Genomic DNA, 23065 nt, shown 5'->3' with positions numbered 1-23065 from the left:
TCTTCAGGAACGTCCTGATGTCCGTGATGAGGACAGAGATGCAACTGTGTGTGAGTATCTACTATTTTAGAATGTTGATGTTTTATGCTTCAATATTGTTTATGTACATAATGTAATTATACTATGTATTGACAATGCACAAAAATGTTTTCCAGCTGCATCAAGGACCTACTGCCAGTCATCCAGATGTTGGTCAAGAAAGAAGCAGGTAAGATTTATTATTAATCTAGAGATGTCACAATTCCTTGAATGATTAAAGCACTGTGATTTATTAAAATCCATCAAAGCAAATTATCTACCTCAGAGTTTGTTGAGTTATGTTTTACTATTTATTACCAACTGCTTTTAATTATTTTTTCTTCCAATTGTTTCCAACTTTTTCATTAAAGTTTTTATTTTCTGTAAGAATGTATTAATGTGTTTTTTTTTTTTGTTTTTTTTTTTTGTTTTAATGTCTTATGTGTGCATACTAAAATAGAAGTTGCCAATTTCACTGTAGTTTCATAATGACTAATAGATGCCTGTAGCTCTTAATGATTGTCTGTTCTCTATTAACCTCTTACACCGTCAGGGGGTATAAATAAATTTAAACTTAACATTTTGGGCAAAACCTTTATGCGGAATAGTTTTTGAAAGATCAAAGCCTCTTTTAGCGGATAATAAAAAATAAAAAAAATTTAAAGGCACGTGGAGCCTTTGTTTACAGAGCGAGCCGAGGTCGTGGCAGCTGGACCCACCGGTGGGTCCGTCGGGTTCTAGGGGTTAACAGCTGATGGAGGAAGGCAGAGAGTACTGGCAGCAGAGGAGATGGCATTCTGGGAGGATGGCAGCTATGATGGGATGTCAGAATGGACTGTGGTGAGGTTGAGACCCTAAGTTCCCCGAATCAGGAGCTCAATGACATTAGGACTATACTACAGGAAGAGATGTCAGGTCTACGCTGCAGGAGAAACCGCAACATAATGTTGGATCATGTTTGGACAAAAAAAAAAAAAACACTGCCAGATGGTCCAGAAATGGACAAGCATTTATGTCTTATTTTGTGTGCAAACAGTAAAAAAATAAATAAAATGAAATAAAAAAAAAACTTCTGTGCCTCTTTTATGTTCCTCATATATGAACATGTTGCATATAAGCAATATCGGTAACACTTTATTTGAAGGGGGTTGAATAAGACGGTCATGACACTGTCATAAACATGACATAACACCTGTCATGAACATGAATAAGCCTTCATGAATATTTATGACTGTTGTCATAAAGTGTCATTCGGTAAATTATGACACTTTTAATACAAAGTTGACATTATTCAAAATGTCTTCGTTATGACAACTTGACATTAACCAAGAAATCATGATCCAACATAAATTTGTCATAATAGTAGTCATAATGATTTAATTATTACACTAGCAAAAACAAAACAATGATTAATATTTCCACTCCCTGAAATAAAGCAAAACAAGTAGAACAAGCAATAAAGATTTCATTAAGCTTTATTACACGGTCAAATGATTTAATAACAGACTCATTAACAATTTCATTTACATCAACTAAAGTGGAACAAGTAGCACCAGTTATAAATATGTCATTAAGTGTCATTACAGTGTCATTAATATTAACTTTTACCTCAAGTAAATTGAAACTAGTAGCAATAATTATAAAGATGTAATTTAGCATTACAGTGTCAAATGCAATGCTAACAGATTTATTGATATTAAGTCTTACCTCAAATGAAGTGAAACACACTGGACTACTTATAACTACCATCATAACTGTAGAACAAACCCTTTGTACATTGGAATAAAACAAAAGATAACTTGTTCTAAGATAACAGAGGGTTTAACGTCTGGTCAGTATATTGTTACTCTGAAATGCTGCTTGAAAAACTAAAATAGAATTACTTATTCTTTAACTTAAGAAAATAGGTTCTTTCAACAGTAACATTTTTTGCTTTGATTATGTCAGCCATCTCCTTCGTAATAGTCTTCCTGTAATGCTCTGAAAACAGGAGATCTTCTTCTTGTCTTCATTTCCTGGAAGCAGCTCTTTGAAGGTGTCCAGAAATGCTCAGAAATTATAGCTGAGCATATTTCGCCATTTCAATTCATGAAATGGCGAAAGCCTTTTCATGAATTGAAACGTGGTGAATCTCTTCTGGACATTCTCATAGTCGGTGATGACTCAGTTCATTGTGGTCACTTAAAAAAAGAACAAAAACAAAAAACAATGTCATCATAATTCAGCATTTATTTAAATACCATTTCAAAAATGTCCCTTGCTGCACACTGTCAGAATGGTAGACTGGCAGACAAATGCCTAGTTAACATGACTGGTTGTTATAAAGTGTAATACAAGTATTTCTTAATACAAGTGGAATAATAACTGGAGCTGAACAAAATTATTCTGATCAAATATTTGTCTGGCAGAAATTCAGACAGACTGCCACTGTTATTCGAATGCATAATTTAACATATAGTTTTAGGCACATGAATTCATCTTTTTACTTAATGAGCATTCTAAATTATTTCTAACCAGATACTCTAACTTAGGGTTGTTTGCAAGAAGCTTATTAATAAATAAACAGATTTAACACCAGTTTTTAGTTGTCTAAAACGTAACTTAACTCAGCTGGTGAATGTTGATTCCTGCTCCCCATTCCCCACTTACCTGGCTGTCCCACCCCACTTCACATGGTGAAAATATTAACACAAAAACGACTTACCTAATTTTCTTGAGGAATATTTCATCTGCTTCTTTCTCTTTGGTAAAATAGGAACTTCTTTCTCTGGTGGCTGGTCCTTATTATCATCCTCCACACTCGTAGCATGTCTTCATTAGCCAACTTTGTCCTCCCCACCATGTGTCCTTAGGCTAGCCTGGGTCTTCATGTGGCTAAACTTGCCAAAGCAAAGAACACAAGCACTGTGTCACATCAGCCAAGTCGCTAAATAATGCACATGAAGGATAACTTTGACTAATATATTAGCTTTTAATTTGCTAGATTAAAATTGGAGGGGGAAAAACCAATTTGCCTGTCTTTAAAATATATTTAATATTAAGGGCTAACGCTACAGTAATTGTGTTTAATAACTTTAGCTAACATTAACTTACAGCAAGGTAGGATTGGCTTGAATTGCTTATAGCTAACATTACAGAGAAAGAGAACATAGTCAATGTTATTTTCTCAAAGAAAATGTAAAGTTAATAAGACACATACCTCATATGTATTAGGTATCAAACTTCGGCTTCTTTTTAAACAGGAGGTCTGGCCGTTATAACTTGTGTTAGGTTTGCGCCACAATATGGAAGATTTCTTCTTCACCAACACACTGCATGCCTGTTTGTGCACTGCTGCCTCTCACTGGTGGAGATGGTGTATTGCACTACTTAGCCCTTGTGTTTAGAAATGGGGTCCATACCAACCGACCCCACACACGTAAAACTTTTATCATTTGCCACAGTTCTCTACGTTTGCCTCAGTCCTCGCACGCACAAGGGTTAAAACAGCCTTAAATAATGTTTCAAATGCTAAGTTCATAAGTGCTTTGTAGACATCTTGCTGTAAAACTTTAGGATCGATTAAATTAAGAAAATTAAGACTAAACAACATGGCAGAGCTATATAATATTACTACATAAAGCTAATTTTTTAAGTTTAATCGGTAATACTTTTTATAACAAATTTATGTCAGATCATGATTTCTTGGTTAATGACAAGTTGTCATAATGAAGACATTTCGAATAACGTCAACTTTGTATTAAAAGTGTCATTATTTACCGAATGACGCTTTATGACAACAGTCATAACTATTCATGAAGACTTATTCATGTTCATGACAGGTGTTATGTCATGTTTATGACAGTGTCATGACCGTCTTATTCAACCCCCTTCAAATAAAGTGTTACCGCAATATCAGATGAAAATATTTTAATACAACATTTATTTTTTATATAGATTTTTTAAAATTCAACATTAAAAATATTAATGATTGGGGCGGGGTTTATTTATAAAGACATAAGTGCTGTCCAATGGGCACACATCAACCAACCAATTACATGTCAATGATGAACTGTGATGTCATTGTTTTTCCATCTAATGACTGAGAATCCACGTGGGTCTGCTGAAGCGCCTTTGCATATGCTAGGCTAAGTAGAGTCGTTAACATAGACATAATATAAGGATAGACGCCTCATGGACCGTTCTCGCCTATTGTCGCTGACGAGATTTAGGGCGGCCATCTTGGAGCGGTACTCCACTCCACTCAGCCTTATGTGTTTAGCAGGCACAATGACGTATCAGCGGATTTAATCGATCATAACACACTTTTTTGTTACTGTAAACCATATTGAAACATCTATCAAAGCAACATTTATACACAATTATATTTTTTAAGTATGTTTTTAATACATAGTTCATCATATTTAAATATGTTTAGTGGCTATAACAATAGAATAGGAATGGAATATTCTGATATCGATGTATGAAGAGCATATTACAAAGCACACAGCCGTTCATAATTTATTTAATAAATTATTTAGTAATATCAATATATATTTATATAACTATACAAACACTAATAAATAAAGATTAATAATGGCACAAATAAATGATTAATACTGAATTATATATATATATATATGTATATATATAAACTAAAATATGTTTTTCAGCCGACGAATCCAAAATCCGATGTGAGATTCATCCGTGCTGCAGTGAATCCGTCTCTCTTTATAGATTTCTCCCTCTTCTTCCTCACATCGTGTCTTTAGGAAATTTTCAAAACAAAAACGGAAGATTTAGTTTGTATATTACTTTTGACAGAGTGAAAGAATATAAATAATAGTCTTTACCACCTGTGTAAACTTTGCCGATGAATGTTATAACACATAATATAAGTTTTATAATATGTGTTATATTGTTTCATTTCTAATATAGGCCCTTGTGTCAGATAATCTAAGTCAATGTTAGAGAATAATTTTTTTTTTTTTAAATTAACAGAATCTCAGTTAGCCTTCATAACGGGGCTGAACCCGTATTACACCAAGCACTGTAGCTAATATTAGCTGGTATCTCGCCGGTGGACATAAATACAGTAAAGTAATATTCTAATCACAATATATACACAATAATATGTCCATCTTACTTCTGAAACGTTGTCTGTGGAGCCCTCACATCAATAATCCATCGATCCGAACAACAATATCCCTCAGTGCTGAGGCATCTTCTGCTGTTTTGATTGAGCAAAGTAGGAGGGTATACCGCTCCAAGATGGCCGCCGTATTTCCTGCGCCGGAGCGGTCCATGAGGCGTCTATGCTTATATTATGTCTATGGTCGTTAACACCTCCCGCCCGCCCGCTGCCCCGCACCTCCACTCCCCCCCTCCTGGGATTCCGCAATCGACAGAATTCGACTCCCGTGAGAGAAAATGCAAAACTGTCGATATCTGTCGCTCACAAGCCGCGTTCGCGTCAGAATACAGGGTCAAAAATCCCACTTTTCATGCAGTATTTTCTGGGGAAAACCCTGTAATTTCTGTGTCTGTTTAATTTCTATTATGAAGGTTAGTAAAAAACCATAACAGTAAATAATGTAGCATTTCAAGAACAAACAGTACAGTTATGGGTATTTTACTAAAACATGCCTGGCTCCACGTTTTACAGCATGAAGAAAAAAAACACAGAGAACTCAGTGGATGGCAGCAGTTTGCAATAGTGCTGTAGCGTTTCCACTTCTGTTCTAATTTAACGCCAAAGCAAAGAAACTGTGCATTCTGGACTTTTCTATTCCTAACCTAAACCTTTAAACTAAAATTAAGAACAACCTGTACATTTCTCATGGCTTTGGGAATTTAAACATTACAAAGTGCAACTAGCTATAACTGTCATGAAGAGGAATCTAACAAAGAACCAAAATTCAGACAATAACTTGGGAGGATCAAGGTGCCAATGAATTGGTGGAAAACATGAAAATATACAGTAAACAAGAAAGAAAAGAGTGATGAGAGACATGGATACCAGGTGGATACAATCAACAGAATGCTGAACAAGTACCAGGTAACTAAGGAAAAGCTGAATAATGGGCACAAGAGAAACTGATATGCACATGTTCTAACTGAGAAAAGCTAATAGTCCTTAGCTAATTAAACCAAATTTAACAGAAAAAGACACAAATTAGAACAAAGAAACTGAAAACAAAGGAATAAACTAATATAGAGAAACCATAACATCAATAACACTAATTAAAATACAAACACAAGAGAAAACAAAATCCAAATAGTATTGGCACATGACAACTGCTATACAATATACAATGTTTAGTTAAAAAAAACTTGGAATTGATATAAATTATTACATGCAAATTATTTCTTGGCAAATAGTATATTGATATTGACCTCAAATTAAAAGCTGAGACATGTTTGTTTCTAAATTATTCATATTTTCAAACTGTTTGTTTCATTAGGGAAGAAACTTCAATCTTAAAAGTGTTCTCATTCCTGAGCCGTATGCAGCTAAATGTCTTAAATATAAATTAACAAAAAGTGTGTAAAGTTTTTTCATCACAAAATCCCCCACTCTTCAAAATAAGAGGCCAACATCACTAACCAGATCGATAATTGTTTTGATAGAGAAGTATTTCTAGATGACAAAAAAATATCACTAGTAGGTGTGATAGAGTAAGAAAGAAACAATAGAGCCTACAGTCTAGTTATACATGTAGCTTATTCCGAAAAGAGTAAGTTCAAAATAATAATGTAAAAGTGTTACGATTTGAGTTTTCTGTGTTTATTGTGTTTATTCTGCTCCCTAATTGTTTCCCAGGTGTGTCTAGTTCCCCTGATTACTCCCTGTGTATTTAAGTCCACCTGTTGTCTCTGTCTCTTGTCAGATCCTTGTTGTTTGTAAGTTGTCGTCGTCGCATGTCAGTTGTTGCACACAATTGTACTGAGAAGTCTTGTGTCGACTTAGCTCTTGTTTTCAGTCTTTAGTTTTCAGTTGCTACCGGTATTTAGCTGCTGCTAAGTTTTCTGCCGTGCTGCCTGAACTGGACTGTCTAAGCTGTTCTTAATTAAATCCTCATCATCACCATCTTCATCTGCGTTCATTCTCACCACCACACACCACATCATGACAGAAATTCAATTTGTGAGATAGTTCATTCTGTGAAAAACAGAAGTCCAATCAAATTTCCAATCAAATCAAATTGATTTATATATATAAGACCAACTGCTGTTGGCCAAAGTGCTGCACACAAAAACAACAAATAACAGTAATTCCAACATAAAGGAAAATGCAAACACAGAATAAGAGACACAGAAGCATAAAAAGACCCAACAAATGAGTACACTGTAATACTCATTGAGTATACTGTAATAAGTGTACTCAAATGTAATTTAAGAAGTGATTTCTTAAAACCCAAACATTTGCTCTTTATTTAGGTGCAGCAGTTCTCCGAAACAGTGATTATTCACAAGAAAGCTACATCTTCAAGCATTTAAGAGTTTATTTTTATGTGTTTTTTAAACTGCTATTGTTACTCTTGTTCTAAACAATCAAGTACTATTTCATCCTCATTTTCTGTACAGTGAGATGTTTTGTTTGTTCTATAATAAAATGTGCAGTGTTCCCGATGCATTTACATGTACAGAAGTACAACTATTGGTGCTTTTCTAAACACACTATTAACACTTTCAAATCTGCATAATAAAATGGGAGATGAAAAATAATTAACAAGCATGCAGAATTTAAAACAAAAAGATCAAAACATTTTGAGCAGATTTGGTGGTGTGACATGTAACAATCGGAAATTGACATATAATATGGTGGCATATTAGATAATATCAGGTGACCAATACAGTTCCAAAAAACCTGCCTCCTCAGAGAAAGTACAATCCACAGCTTCAGACTACCTTCTGCTGCTTTCTCGGGCTCAAATGATTCACTTCTACATGGAAGCAGCAGCACACAGCGTAAAGCGAAGCTGAAAGATGTGTCCATACCTGCTTTAGGATCCCAGCAGCCATCTCATGACCACAGTCAAATATGATATGAAATTCCTTTCCCCTTTTCATCTCCTTTAAAAGAGGCTTGGCATCCTTTGTTTCTGCAGGCAGCTGGCGGATTTTTAAACGGATGTTGTACCGGGATGGTGCCTTTATTAGCTCTTGCAACCGAATGAGACCTGAAAGACAAGCACAGAAGCAGATCACTTTCAATATAATTAATCACAGCTATTTCATCAAGCAAATTTATTGGAAATTTTAAATCGTAGTCCCTCCTGTTGTCCTCGGGTCATTTTGACCCGAGGACAACAGGAGGGTTAAATTTGGTAAATTACATTACTGATGTAACAATTGCTCTTTCATTTTGCACCATTTAGTGTATTGAAATTACAGACATTTCTAATGATACATCCAGAAAAACGACTCCCCCTGTCTCTGCCTCTCTCATCCCTCATTTCATGGCTCAGGTTATCCTGAGCTGGTCTCTGGAGTTATGCTGCTAAAGGCTTAGGCTGCTAGAGGACAAAATTATCACTTTTCCTCACTTTCTTCTTCTACTACTCTCCAACTTGTCCTTAGTTGGGTTCTTCCTCTTGAGGCATGTCCACATTTTTCACACACATCCTGAAATGTTTTCGAATTAGTCGCCTTTCTCTTTTTGGAGATATGTAAAGTGTTTCAGGGGTGAAGTCATCAGCATTTGTCTGATCCATTGCTTGATACTTGGTTCTGTTTTCTTCCAGAAAAGTGCAATCAGTGTTTTAACTTGTAGTGGGTACATATCAATCAGTAACTGTTCATATTTGGTAAACAAAGTATGATGCCAAGTGGGATGCAGACCCAGTATGAGAAAACCTAGATGTGGTACAATGTGCTTTGAGACAAAATGCTTTGTTTTATCACTTTCCAAAACTTTTTAATTTCTCTGCATTCCCAGATGCAATGAAATGGTGCCCCTCTTTTTTCTGAACATTTTGTACATATGTCTGGTATGTTGGGATTATGCTGAATACAGTAATATGTAATAGGATATAAAGTATTTAAGATGACTGTTGTAACCTAGACTTCCATTAACATAAGATCATTGATTTGTCTCCCATGAGGGAAATGTCATTATATTTGGGCCAGCAATGAATTTCTACAAAAAATGTAATATCTGGGTTTATTTGAGTCCAGCGCTGCACAGTGGTGCAGTTCGTAGCACTATTGTCCGTGCAGCAAGAAGGTCCTGAGGTCTTTCTGCATGGAGTTTGCATGTTCTCCCTTAGCATGCATGGGTTCTCTCTAGGTTCTCTGGCTTCCTCTCATAGTCCAACAACATGACTGTCAGGCAGTGTTGTGTTCAAGACCACCTAACCCGAGACCAAGACAAGACCAAGACCAGAGTGTATCGAGACCGAGACAAGACCAAGACTTTTAGGGTCCGAGACCAAGTCAAAACCAAGACTGAGGAAAGTCGAGACCGAGTCAAGACCAAGACCAGCGGCCGTGCTACATGACACAATAAAATGTAAAATATGATCGAAATTGCTTCTCAAAATAATCTGAAAGATCCATATTCCCATAAAAACACCTAGATATTAAATACTTAACACATTTTACCAATATTAAATATTCCATTTCTGTGCTACAATGTGTGATGGTCTTGTGCCATCCCTAAAAACATAACACCCTGGGCATTTGCCCATATTGCTCATGTAAGAAACCACCACTGTTGTACCATTAAACATAGCAATTGAGGCAATGCCCTGACGGTAAATAACGCTCAACTATGAACACTGACCAAGGAGCAACAAGCAAGAATTAACCAAACAGAAGGCGCTCACCGTGACTGTTTTCACTCTATCCCAGTACATGAAGCCAGGTAGTCTGACATCATGGCAGACATTATAGCTGCCACTTTGAACAAAAACAATCAAAGAGCAATGTGCATGCTCTACGTGCTCTTTCATTCTTGTGTTTTAGTTATTTGTTAATTTAAATATCAACGTACATAATTAAATAAAATAATGATGCAGTGTACTCAGAGCATTACAAGAACAAAGAACGGGTGTTCTGTCAGGTCAGATCGTCATACGCTTAGCACGAACTCACGGTGTTCTGTCAGATCAGCATACGTTGTCAGATAGTCGTACGCTTAGCTCAGACATGCATACGCTGTCATTACCATATGATTTTATTTAATCAGCAACATAGAATCATGACGTAGATCATTATTAACAGTTATTAACAGCTGTATGCCATCCAGCTGCAGCCAGACCTGCTTTAAATACACTTTGAAACCATGACAACGCATGTATATCCATCTAGTTATCATTTTATGTTCATATTATAAACAATTTAATGACTTATTTTCGTCATAACTTGTTGCGTATGGTGAACTGACAACTACTCTGACGGTCGGACTTCTCAATGCGCATGCGCAGGCATGGTACTCACTGCATGTATGCTAGCAATACAGAATCATGAGTAGATCGTCGTACACTTTAACAGTTGTATGGCATCCTGACTTAGCGGTTAAGTGAGTTTTACACGGGCGTGTGTGGCGTGTGTTTTAGCTGACTCCAGCTGCAGCCAGACCCTGCTTTAAATACACTTTGAAACAATGACAACACATATCTATATAGTTATCATTGAAAACAATTGAATGACTTATTTTCGTCATAACTTGCTGCATATGGGCATATGGTGAACTGACAACTACTCTGACGGTCGGACTTCTTAATGCGCATGAGCAGGCATGGTACTCACTGCATGTTTGCTATTCTGACAGCGTATGGCTATCTGATAGAACAACGGCTCTCAGTGAGTGACACTCCAGTCCTATCTAATAAATAAAGAGCCGTGGAGAAGAATCGACTGTTTCTGAATGTCACCTCACTATATTGCAGACTTTTGGACACAGCGTTGTCCCATATATGCGACAAGTCAGTCAACATCTCCGAACAATAATTCAGCACAGTGAGTGACAACTTTTTTTCATCACAAATAACGTGTCTCTATACAGCTAGCTTTGCTAACATAACAGATCTTACCTTCTTTGAGCTACTTTTCTAAGTGACGAAAAAAGTTAGACGTTGTCCCCACCGTCTGTGAAAGCGAAGCGCTGCTGAGTTAGCTGTGGCCATCGGATTTCTTACTATTTTTGCAGCGCTATTATATTACTGACGATTAGACAAACATTTTCTGCCGCTGAGAGAAAACAACTGCGCATGTCCTGGAGCGTGGCGGGCGAGTGAAAGGTGGGGAGGGGGGAGTAACAGAAACATGTAGTTGCTTGGATTTTAAACGGTGCGTTTTGCATCCACTGAAAACAAATATGTTAACAAATAAACTGGACAGTATGCTGTACGTTTAGTGATATTTTCATAGTTGCGGTCCGACTGGTCTTGAAATAAAATGCCGAGTCCTCAGTGCCCGAGACCGAGACAAGACCGAGACAAAATGCAGTCGAGTCCGAGACGAGACCGAAACTATCAAAAAATGGTCTTAAGATCGGTCTCGAGACCAAGACCAATTTCGAGTACCACAACACTGCTGTCAGGTAAACTGGTCTTTCTAAATTTTCCTTAGGTGTGAGTGTGTGTGTGTGCATGGTTGTTTGTCCTGTCTGACTCTAAGTTGCCTTGCGATGGACTGGTGACCTAACTAGGGTGACGCCGTCTCTCGCTGGCTGACTGCTGAAAATAGGTACCAGCACCCCTTAAAATCTCAGTAGAATAAGGGTGTAAGAAAATGGATGGATGGATTTGAGTCCATCAGGTTCTCCAATGCTGAGTGTCCCTGCAAACATCAATGGAGAGTTGACCTCACCTGCTGCACACTCACAACCTGCCCAAAATCGTGAGGAACAAAGCATATAATGGAGATATTAACCAGTTAGTGCGCGACTTGTCAGTAAATAAGCAAATTTTAAATATGTCTAATTTCCTTTTACTCAGCTCAATAGTGCATGCAAGTATCTAGCACAAAATACAAGTAACGGATGTACCCAAACGTCCAACAGAATGTGGGTGAAGCCATCAAGAACAGAATGTGTTTAAGCATGACTCTTATCTCCATCTGCTGATCTGTTTTCTTTTATGGACAGGGGATGAGTTTCTCTTCGAATAAAGCCTATAAAAGACAGGGATCAATTCTTCTCAATTTACTGAACAGTTTCCTTTCACTTTTGATAAAGAATTTACACAATATGATTTAACTGTACAGATACTTATCACAATACTGTCCAAGCTACTGAATACCAGCAAAATATCTCCATGGCTCCATTTAAGCATGGAACACAACTCAGTCAGTTTCAATAGACAAAATATTTTCTCAGATGCTGATCGATTTTGTTATCAACTTGAATATAAGACAAATATAAAATATAAACAAATTTACTAGAGGTATGCTGGAAATCATAATTGACCGATTTCCATGAAAAAGTGTATGATTGGTGATTGGCAATCACTGTTTCTTGTTGCCGATCACCAAAATCGATCATATTTATCTCACTTCTCAGCCTGCGTGTGCAGCTTATCTCCTCTTTCCTTCACATGGCGTAGGCATGCGTCAACAAATCCTGTCGTGTGGAACTATAACCATAGACATATATAAAGAATAGATGCCTCATGAACCGCTCTTCTCTATTGTCGCTAACAAGATTTAGGGCGGCCATCTTAGAGCGGTCGACTGCTTATATGTTTGACAGGCGCAATGAAGTATCAGCGCATTTAATCAATCATAACTCACTAAATATTAAGCAGATTTTCATGATTTTTTTTTGCTGTAAACCTTATTCAAACAGCTATCATAGCTACATTTACAAGGATGTTATTTTAAAAGTATTTTTGAATTGGATTGATACATGGTTCAGCATATTTAAATATTCTTAGCGGGGAAAACAGAATAGATTCGGAATAGAATATTTTGATACTGATCTATGATGAGCATTTTACAAAGTACACAACCAGTCATATATTTTAAATATATTATTTAGTAATATCAATACATATTAAAAAAATTAACAAACACAAAATTATGCAATCATAGAGAAACAAAGATGATTAAATAATGATTAATACTGAATAATATGTATTAAACTACACATTTGTATGCACATGCGTATATACATAATGTCTACATAAAAATTCATGTTTTCCAGCCAAGGAGTTGTAGCTTAAATTCCATAGAAAATTAATGCGGGTCATTTTGGACCCACTCATGGAAGAATGGGGTAGTGATATAAAACATGCTATTTCTTAAAATGTATAAAAGGTAAATTAAAAATTTGAATTGCATGATATCAGTAACATGTTTCTTAAGGAATACCTGGAATATGAAGTGATTAAAACTTTTCATTACAAAGATATTGCAAAAAGATGACCTCACCAGGTCAAAAAGGACCCACTTACTAAGCATCAGAGGGTTAAAACATAAACAAGTATGGGGGGAGGGGGATAGTAAAGCATGGAGGGCCACCAGGCTTATAAATCACAGATTTTCATAACTCTTGCTACTTGTTTCACTTTGCTTGAGGTTAGTGATATTAATGACACTGTAATAACACTTAATGACATCTTGTTCCACTTGATTTAAGAGGGATTATTAATGATGGTTATGAAATCATTTGACAGAGTAATAAAGCTTAATGAAATCTTCATTGTTGGTCCTACTTGTTCTGCTTTATTTCAGGTAGGGGGAAATATTAATTATTGTTTTGTTAAAGCTTTTGACAGTGTAATAACAATGAATGAATGAATGAAATTTTATTCGAACATGATACAAATATAAAAATAAAATAGTGCACAGTAACAAGAAGTGCATAAGAAAGAAGAGAAAATACAGATTTTTTTGTTTCAGTTAACATATCATGCTCAAAATGGGGTAGGAAGAAGTGAGAACTTATAAACTCCTACCCCCTAAACACTTGAAACTTTAGAGTCCTACTGTCATTAAAAAAATCAAAATCAAAGTGGCAGTCAGAAGTAACAGTTACTAATAATTACCTATACATTTTCCCATTTTATGCTGGTTTGTCTTTCTAAACCCTTACACCAAGTTATCTGCAATACACACCTTATTGCTTTCTATCACCCGTATGTGTATCTATTGAAAATTACCTCTTTGTAATTTCTTTTGAATTGTGTTAAACTATTGCTTTGTTTTAAATCTTCATGTAACTTGTTCCATAACTTTACGCCTTTAATTGAAATACAGAAGCTTTTTCTTGTTGTTCTAAAATTGCGGATCTTGAAGTTTGAGTGACCCCTTAAGTTATACCCCCCTTCTCTTTCAGAAAACGTGCTCTGTATGTGCTCAGGTAACAACTTTTTAGATACTTTGAACATAAATTGAGCCATTTTAAATTCTACAAGCTCGTCAAATTTGAGAATTCTGGATTTTATGAAGAGTGGGTTTGTATGCTCATAATAACCGACATTATGGATGATTCTAATGGCTCGTTTCTGTAGGACGGTTACCGGATGTAAAGAGCTCTTGTAATTAACTCCCCACACTTCACAGCAATATGATAGATATGGTAAAATCAGAGAGTTATATAGAATATGAAGTGATTTAGCATTCAATACATGTCTAGCTCTAGCCAATATGGATATACTTCTACTGAGTTTACTCTGTAAATGTTTAATATGAGGTTTCCAACTGATTTTGTCATCTATTATTAAACCGAGGAACTTATTAGCAAAAACCCTTTCTAGAGTTACGTCCTCTATTTGAACTTGGATTTCAGTATTTTTATAACAGTTCCCAAAGACCATGATTTTCGTCTTGTCCAAATTTAGGGATAATTTGTTATGGTCAAACCATATCTTTAACTTACTAATCTCTGAAGTGACTGTTGAGAGAAGATGCTCTAAATTGTCGCCAGAGGCTAGAATATTTGTGTCATCAGCAAATAAGATAAATTTTAATACATTGGACACTTTACTGATATCATTTATATAAAGATTAAATAAAACTGGTCCCAATACTGATCCTTGTGGTACTCCACAGACAGTCTCCTGCCAATCAGATTCCACATCTCCCAATTTCACAAATTGTTTCCGGCTCTTTAAATAACTCCTCATCCAGTCAGAAACTACTCCCCTAATTCCATAGCGTTCTAATTTTTTAAGTAAGATTTCATGATTTATTGTATCAAAAGCTTTCTTTAGATCTATAAATATCCCTACTGCCAGTTTCTTACTATCTGTTGCGTTGGTTATTTCTTCTATTAAGTCAGTTACAGCCAGCGATGTTGACCGGTTTGCTCTGAATCCATATTGACTGCTAATAAGTAGCGAATGTTTTTCTATGAATTGTTCCAGTCTTTTCTTAAAGAGTTTTTCTAGGATTTTAGAAAATTGTGGGAGAAGAGAGACAGGCCTGTAGTTAGTGAAGAGGTGTTTGTTGCCAGTTTTATACATTGGTTTGACCTTAGCTATTTTCATTTTGTTGGGAAATGATCCTGTTTGAAATGATAAATTGCAAATATAAGTTAGTGGTTTAGAGATTCCTTTAATTACTATTTTAATAGTTTTCATGTCCAGATCATCACAGTCAGTGGAAGTCTTATTTTTACAGTTATTCACAATGTCTATGATTTCTTCTTCTAGTACAGGGTTGAGATATAAGGAGCTGGGATTATTCTCAATTAGATATTGCTGAGTTGCAGTTTTTGTAGTCGGTATTTTTTCTGCTAATTGAGGTCCTATATTAACAAAAAATCTATTGAAATTATTGACGACACTTTTCAAATCAGTAATATTCTGTTCATTATCTATAAAATAGTCTGGATAGTTGTTATTGTTAGATTTTCTAATAACTCTATTTAAAATATTCCATGTTTCCTTAATGTTGTTTTTATTCCTATCCAGTAATTTATGATAATAGTCCTTTTTACATGTTTTTATAATATTAGTTAACTTATTTTTATATTTCTTATATTTGTTTTCTGATTCAGACGTTCTATGTTTTAGAAATTCTCTATAAAGTTTGTTTTTCTTTTTACATGCCTTTTGTATTCCTTTTGTGATCCACTGTTCATTTTTTTGATTGCTTTTCCTGTTATATTGTTTGATTGGGCAGTGCTTGTTATATAATATTTTAAATGTTTTTAAAAATTTGTCATATGCTAAATTCACATCATTCATTTTATATATTAATCTCCAATCGTAGGCCAACAACTCAGCTTCTAGAGCTTTTAGTGTCTCTTCAGACGTAACCCGTCTGTAATGCGTCTCTATTTTTTGATCGTCTGGTTTGCACTTACAGTCGTAGACTATGAAAACTGGTAAGTGATCAGTTATGTCATTCATTAATATTCCACTAGTTAAATTATTTTCCAGCACATTTGTAAAAATATTATCAATTAAGGTAGCGCAGTGCGATGTAATGCGACTGGGCCTGGTGATTTTAGGATACAGGCTTAAACTGAACATGGTGTTAATAAATTCTTCAGTCATTCTATGTTTATTTGGATTGAGAAGGTCAATATTGAAATCCCCACAGAAAAATGTTATTTTTTGATTAATTGTTATAAATTTTTCTTCTATCCAGTTGTTGAATACTTCAATGTTTGATCCAGGGGCTCTATAAATGCAACTCACTAAGACATTTTTCCTTTTTTCCACGAGTATTTCTATAGTCACACATTCAAACATGTTGTCCATCACAGTTGACATTGTTTCGATCAACTTATAATTAATCTTCTTGTCAACATATAAAGCTACTCCCCCTCCATTTTTGTTTTCTCTGTTCTTACAAACCATTTCATAACCATTTATTTCAAAGTCTATGCCCTTATCACTATTGAGCCAAGTTTCTGATAAGGCAATAACATTGAAGGTCTGTGAAAGTTGTTGGAGGTATTGTTTGATGCTGTCAAAATTTGCATAAAGGCTTCTGCTATTAAAGTGAATTATTGACAGCTTTTGTTCCGTTTTAATGCTGTTGTTGAACTGATCATCGCTGTAATAGTGACAACTATCATTGCTGACATTATAGAAGTTGTTATCAGGATCAATGTCAGTTTCAATATCTTGCTGATGATAGTTTCTGTGTTGGAATACGGGTAGCTCTATATCCTCATAGGCCGTGATCTGTTGCATGTTTCTCTTTCAGAAGTGAACGTCAGCTATGTCTGGCTGTCTGTCATACATTGTTGGATAATTTAGGGGTACTAGTACGTGGATGGGTGATCAACTTATCATAACGTAGGTAAGCGAACAATGACATTATTATGACTGCTTTTATGACATATTGATTCTTGGTTAATGTCAAGTTGTCATAACAAAGACATTTTGAATAATGTCAACTTTGTATTAAAAATGTCATGATTTACCGAATGACACTTAATGACAACAGTCATAAATATTCATGAAGACTTACATTCATGACAGGTGTTGTCATGTTTGACAGTGTCATGTCAGTCTTACTCTCACCTCATCAAATAAAGTGTTACCAAATATGATTACTTTGATACTTTGAAATGCAAGTGTTAATGAGAAACTTCAATAAAACAGTTTCTAAGGAAACCCAGCAGATTATATTGTGTCATAGACTTAACAGCAATCTCTCATACTGAGCATGCATAGAGCAACAGTGTCTCTAGTAGTTCTGAAAACCTAAGTCATCATCAGGATGCAGATCCTGGAAAAGGCAGCAAAATTCTGAGTTATATGCTTCACCATGTTGATACTTTAAGGCAGCGGTTTCCAAACATTTTCTGGGCCCCCCAAATGGATTACAAATAGCTGTGTGCGTGCGTGTGTGTGCGCGTGTGGTGCGTGCGTGCGTGCGTGCGTGTGTGTGTAGTGGTTATAAAACTATTTTAGATAACAAAAAGGGAAAACAAGATCTAGTGATCTGCGATTGATTATTTTGGTCTTTCAAGTTCAGCACTACAGACCGATACAGTAAAACAAGTAGCCTAAGTTTAATGAAGTTTAAAATGTATTTTTTTAATGTTACTTTTCCGGTTTTGAAAATGTTATAAAATGTTACTTTTATAACATTTTCAAGAATGTTATAATTTCAAACATTCTTGAAATTATAAACATTTCAAGAATGTTTATAATTCTTGAAAAGTTCAACCTTTTTAGATTTAAATTTTGAGAGTTTAATTGTTCGACGCTTCTGCTCCTCCATTACAACAATGGAGATGAGAGTAATAACGTCGTGTCCGTGTTTTCATTATTCCTATTTACAGGTAAAGCAACTTACATATAAGGTGTGACTTTAAAGCTATTTAGTATGTTTGTTGAATGAACAGGGAGCGTTGTAGTGGCTGTGATAATTATAGTTTTTTTTAAGAGCTACTTGTTGGGAAGACGTCTGGGACCAGGCTGGCAGCAATCGCCTCAGAGTGTCGGATCAGAACACCTATTAGCTTTATGTGGTATGTGGATGCGGAACAAAGCAGGAAGAGTCCCGTTCAATTTTCACTCTCATAGCTTTTACAGAATGTACATGAAGCAGGTATACATGGAAGTGTGTGTGGTTCTCTCAAACAGAAACATAACAGCATGGGCGTAGGTTTGGGTAGGGACGGTAGGGACATGTCCCGACCAATATTCACGGGATATGAAAAAGTCCCGACCAATTTTTGCCATATTGGCTCAAAGAACGTGGATCTACGATCTTTGACTAGCAGCAACAGGCGGTGCGCGGAAAGGAAGCTTCTTAGTTTGACATTTATTATGAGCCTCCGAGACCGTGTCGGAACGGCGCTGTCGGGGGGGTGGGGGGAGGGGGAGTCAGTTGAATCGTCGGACGTTCTTTGATTAGCTGCAAAAGGCGGCGGCTAGCTGGGCACACGCGTCTCCTTCTGAGTCTCCGAGACCATGTCTCCACCAAAAAAGAAAAGGACAGACATTAGAAGTTATTTCGCTACGTCGGCTGTAAGTACAGTGAGTGGACCCATAAGTTAGATATCTATCACGCAACGCATTTGTTGTAAAGTCCGGTGTTTAGTAAGGTCAGCACTGAATGTGAGGTAGAATAGGTCTGTTAATTATGTAATATTTTTTCACATAGGATGCTCAGACAGAGCAAGGGGCAGAGCAGAACGATGGAGAGGTGGCTGGAGCTTCAGGGCTCCAGGTGAGGTGTTAGTTCTCAGATATGAAATATACTGTGAAATTATCTCAGTAAATATGGCATTTGAAGTGTTAGTCTTAAATTAAGTTAAGCTAGTGTGAATACAAACCAGGTTACGCTTTGTGTGCTCTATAGGAGGCAGTCAGTGTGAGTGCCAGTGACCAGGGAGTATCCAGAGGATATTTCTTTTGATCTTACTTGCAACGTTTGCTGAATTTTGTAAAGGAAAAAGTAAAGTGTTCTTGAACTGATCTGCTGAGTATGACTGTATCTGGTTGTATCCACAAGATGTATGATATGGTTATGGTTGGGGGGAGGGGGTTATTAAGCCAATGTGGTTTCCCCCCCCTTCTCAAAAATGTTCGGTGCTCTTGGGCATTTCACTGTGCTGCCGGGGGAGGGGGGGGGGGGGGGTTATCAAGGTCCCCACCAAAACTTAGACCGAACCTACGCCCTTGCATAACAGCATGAATAATAACAAAAAACGTACAGGTTTATGAACGCACACAGTCTTTCGGCTGCTTCTTTGCTGCCTTTTTTTCTTCTCTGGGGGGTTACCAAGCTGCACACCTGTGATGCGTTCAGGCTGCATAGGAAATCTCCTACACAACCATACCCTTTTCTACACTACTATACTCACCTTAGCTTCCTGGCTAGCTGCGTTCTGTGTGTGCTAGATTTGTTTTACTGTGCCAGCATATGTGACAGTGTAATGTCTGAAACTGTTTTGAAATATCATTACAACACTGGAGATGAGAGTAATAACATCGTGTCCGTGTTTTCATTATTCTCCTTTACAGGGGCGTAACATGTGTGGTGGGGGAAGGGGGGAGAAGAGGATTCTTAGAGATTCCCTGTCTCTAACTTTTTTTGGGGAGGGAATGAATGTACGTAGCTGGACATAGACAACAACATCAGTAGCAGCCTACAGGCTACTTGTTAAGCTTAAGGTGATGTATTGATATTAGCTAGTCATCTTTTAGCTAACATTACCTGCATCCAGCAGCTTTACTCATCTCAGTCTGTTAGATTGGGGGGAAAACTGTGAAAAGTTCTTTGTGTTTTGCTGGTTTGCTGCCATGATTCTAACACACCTGCGTAGCTCTGTACAGCAGCAGCAGGTCTCATTCACTGCCCAACAGGTGTAAACCCAGCGTAAGTGTCGTAGCGCTCATGTTGCGTTTAAAGGCGGCTCAGAAAAACAGGTTACCACATGTTAACAACGGATTAACTGCTGATAAAAGTTTTAACTGCTGATAAAAGTGACAGAGGACACATATATGGGAAGTGCAGAAACCTCTACTGTATCAAATTGACATAGGAATAACAGAGAGTTGGCCATTCTAAGGTAAAAACCCAGCGCATACAGTGTTCATTTTTTTTTTTTTTTTTTTTTTTTCATCCAGACGGCTTCCCCCCAGCCCCCCCACCCCCTGCAATGGCAGGGGGTTGGGGGGGCATTTTTTTATTAAAAAAAAGTACTTTTTTTTTTAATAAAAAGTACATTTTGGAGCAACTGAACATCTGACCTATACATATTTTCTGCTGAATGTATGAAATGAGAACATATTTAACACATTTTTGTCATAGATTGCCTGGGTATTAACCAGATTTATCACAAAGCAACCAGACCTGGTGCTGTTGCAAAGACAGTTGGACATTGCTTCTGTAAGCAGTCATGTTCTAAACTGATGTAGAAGTCTCATGTGTGTCTGCTCACAGCCCAGCATAACCAGCTGTTTGGCTTGTGGCATTATTTGTTTACTTCCAGCTTCTAGATGAGTGTACTGCTCTGTGGGAAACCAGCCCACAGACTGCTGCATCTGTGACAATGGCTCCCTGTTCTTCATTAAATCAAGCACTCTGTCGATGTAATGCTGATATCCTCAAAGTGCTGACCTGTGAGACACTGACAGTGTTCTATATAATTCTCAGTTGACAAAGTGACTTACAAGTTGTGCCTCACAACAGAAACATGACTCAATTTATCTCACCGAGGTTTGCTGATGTGTCACAAAGTATGTTTTGACCAGGGCAACAGATAATCTGTCATTACATAGGTTGAGTATAAATTAAAAGAGAAGTCTTTAACTTATAAACGATGTATTGTAAATGTGTTAGCATTTAGTTATGGTGAAATGCATAAGGTGTAAGCTGATGAATGCAAGGAGTTACCTTATTTTAGTAATTTGGGCTGTTTAATGTTTTCCTATCTGCAGTCTGGCATTTGCTCCTGGGAAGTCTATTTTTACATGGTATCTCTGTGTTGAAAAAGAAAAGCTCCTACATTATCTAGGCTAAGGAGTACCAAAAGTGTGAAGTTTTAAAGGGAAAAATAAAAGGTATATACAAATCCAAACCACTCTGTTTAAGCACCTTCTATTTCCAGTTGCCCTTGACACATCTTGTATAGTGCAGCTTTTAAGTGACACAAATCAAAGAAAATGGAACTGATGAAGGCACAGATTGGCAAGCCTTCAGAGAGGCGAATATATATGAGGGAGAGGTGGATCTGGAGGAATATGCCTCCTCTGTTCTAGGCTTCATCTCTAAGTGTGCTGATGATGTCACCACCACCTGGACAACAACATGTTATTCAAAGCAGAAACCTTGGCTGAATGCCGAGGTGAGAGCTCTGCTGAAAACTAGGGTTGCTGCATTCAGGACAGGTGAGGCATCAGCAGTCTGAGAGTTGAGGAAAGGTCTGACAGCAGGCATTGAAAGGGCCAAAGCCACATACGCCCATAAAATTCAAGGTCACTTCACCATCAATGAACCTGGTGCATGTGGAAGGGCATTAAGTGCATCACAAATTACAGCATCAGGGATGCACAATGCCCAAGGGATCCCTCATTCCCAAATGCACTCAATAGGTTCTATGCCTCCTAACACCCACGTCAGCATGACTAAGAAGGATGTCCACCACTAACACCTGTCTGAGGAGTTGGGGGATATCTCCAACACCTCACTGTCTTTGAGTCTCCACCTGCTTAAAGATCGCCACTATTGTCCGTGTCCCAAAGTGCTCCTCAGTAACAGGCCTAAATGACCACTGACCAATAGCCTTAACATCAGTAGTCAAGAAATGCTTTGAGAGGCTAGTCATGACACACATTAAGGACTCCAACAACATCACTGTGGACCCACATCAGTATGCCTATAGGAGGAACTGCTCAACCTCTGACGCCATCTCATCTGTGGTCCACACAGCCCTAACCGACCTGGAGAGCAAAAATTCTTATACCCATCAGATCTTACTGGATTCCTCCTAGGTCTTTAACACCACAGACCCTGGTGCAGACAGGAATGCCAACACCTCCTGTCTGGTCCAAAGGCCCACCAGCATCTCTACTACATCAGAAAGATGCAGAGAGCTGGAGCTTCTATCACTCCTCAGAGTGTGGCTGAGGAGGTGTGTTGGAGAGTGGTGATGAGTGTTCTCTGCACCTCCATCATCATTGGCATGGCAGCTGCACTGCTGCTGAGAGGATGGATCTGCAGAGGTTAAGGTTTCACAGAGGACTGTGGGCCCTCCACCATGGACCTACACATCACAATGCAGGAGATGCACATTGAAGGACTCCATCCATCCTGCACACAGACTGTTCCATCCAGGCAGGAGTCTGAGGAGCAGACTGATAGAGATGATAAAGACTCAGATCAGCTGATTATTTTGCTATACATTAAATGTAATTACATCTGGCACTTTATTTTTTTTAAATGTGAAACCTCTAGGTAATGGAGTCAAAGGATACATGAACCTTATTATTATTATTTTTTCTTAAATCCAAATGAAAAATTAAATTCATAACACAATTTAATTTATTTCTGGTGTTTCACACTGTAACAGCAGCTCCATCTGATCACAGCTTCACAGTTTTCATTCTTAAGAAAGATGAGCTGTTAGTTGTTCGTGGTCACTCTGCTGCAAAATTTACTGTTCCTGCCGCTGCTCCTGATTAACCCCTTAACACTTGCCTCC

General features: G+C 37.2%; 1 protein-coding gene and 1 long non-coding RNA gene across 2 annotated transcripts in view; both read right to left on the bottom strand.

Moving 5' to 3' along the window:
* Positions 1–23065, bottom strand: part of LOC106906001 (glutamate receptor ionotropic, kainate 2-like) — a 184934-nt gene that overhangs the window by 145842 nt on the left and 16027 nt on the right. Inside the window, exon 4 of the mRNA XM_088014033.1 lies at positions 7999–8180. Coding sequence (XP_087870159.1) covers positions 7999–8180 — 182 coding nt within the window. The remainder of the gene's footprint in view (positions 1–7998; positions 8181–23065) is intronic.
* On the bottom strand, positions 2778–3611 carry LOC148155165 (uncharacterized). Its single transcript, XR_015765687.1, has 2 exons — positions 3218–3611; positions 2778–2897 (listed from the first exon to the last, which is right to left on the bottom strand). It is a non-coding gene; the product is annotated as an uncharacterized LOC148155165 (long non-coding RNA).

Source organism: Poecilia mexicana, unplaced genomic scaffold, assembly GCF_051168715.1.
Source record: "Poecilia mexicana isolate PSO_F unplaced genomic scaffold, ASM5116871v1 scaffold_16, whole genome shotgun sequence".
Classification (NCBI taxonomy): domain Eukaryota; kingdom Metazoa; phylum Chordata; class Actinopteri; order Cyprinodontiformes; family Poeciliidae; genus Poecilia; species Poecilia mexicana.
This window is presented reverse-complemented; position numbering and strand designations above follow the sequence as displayed.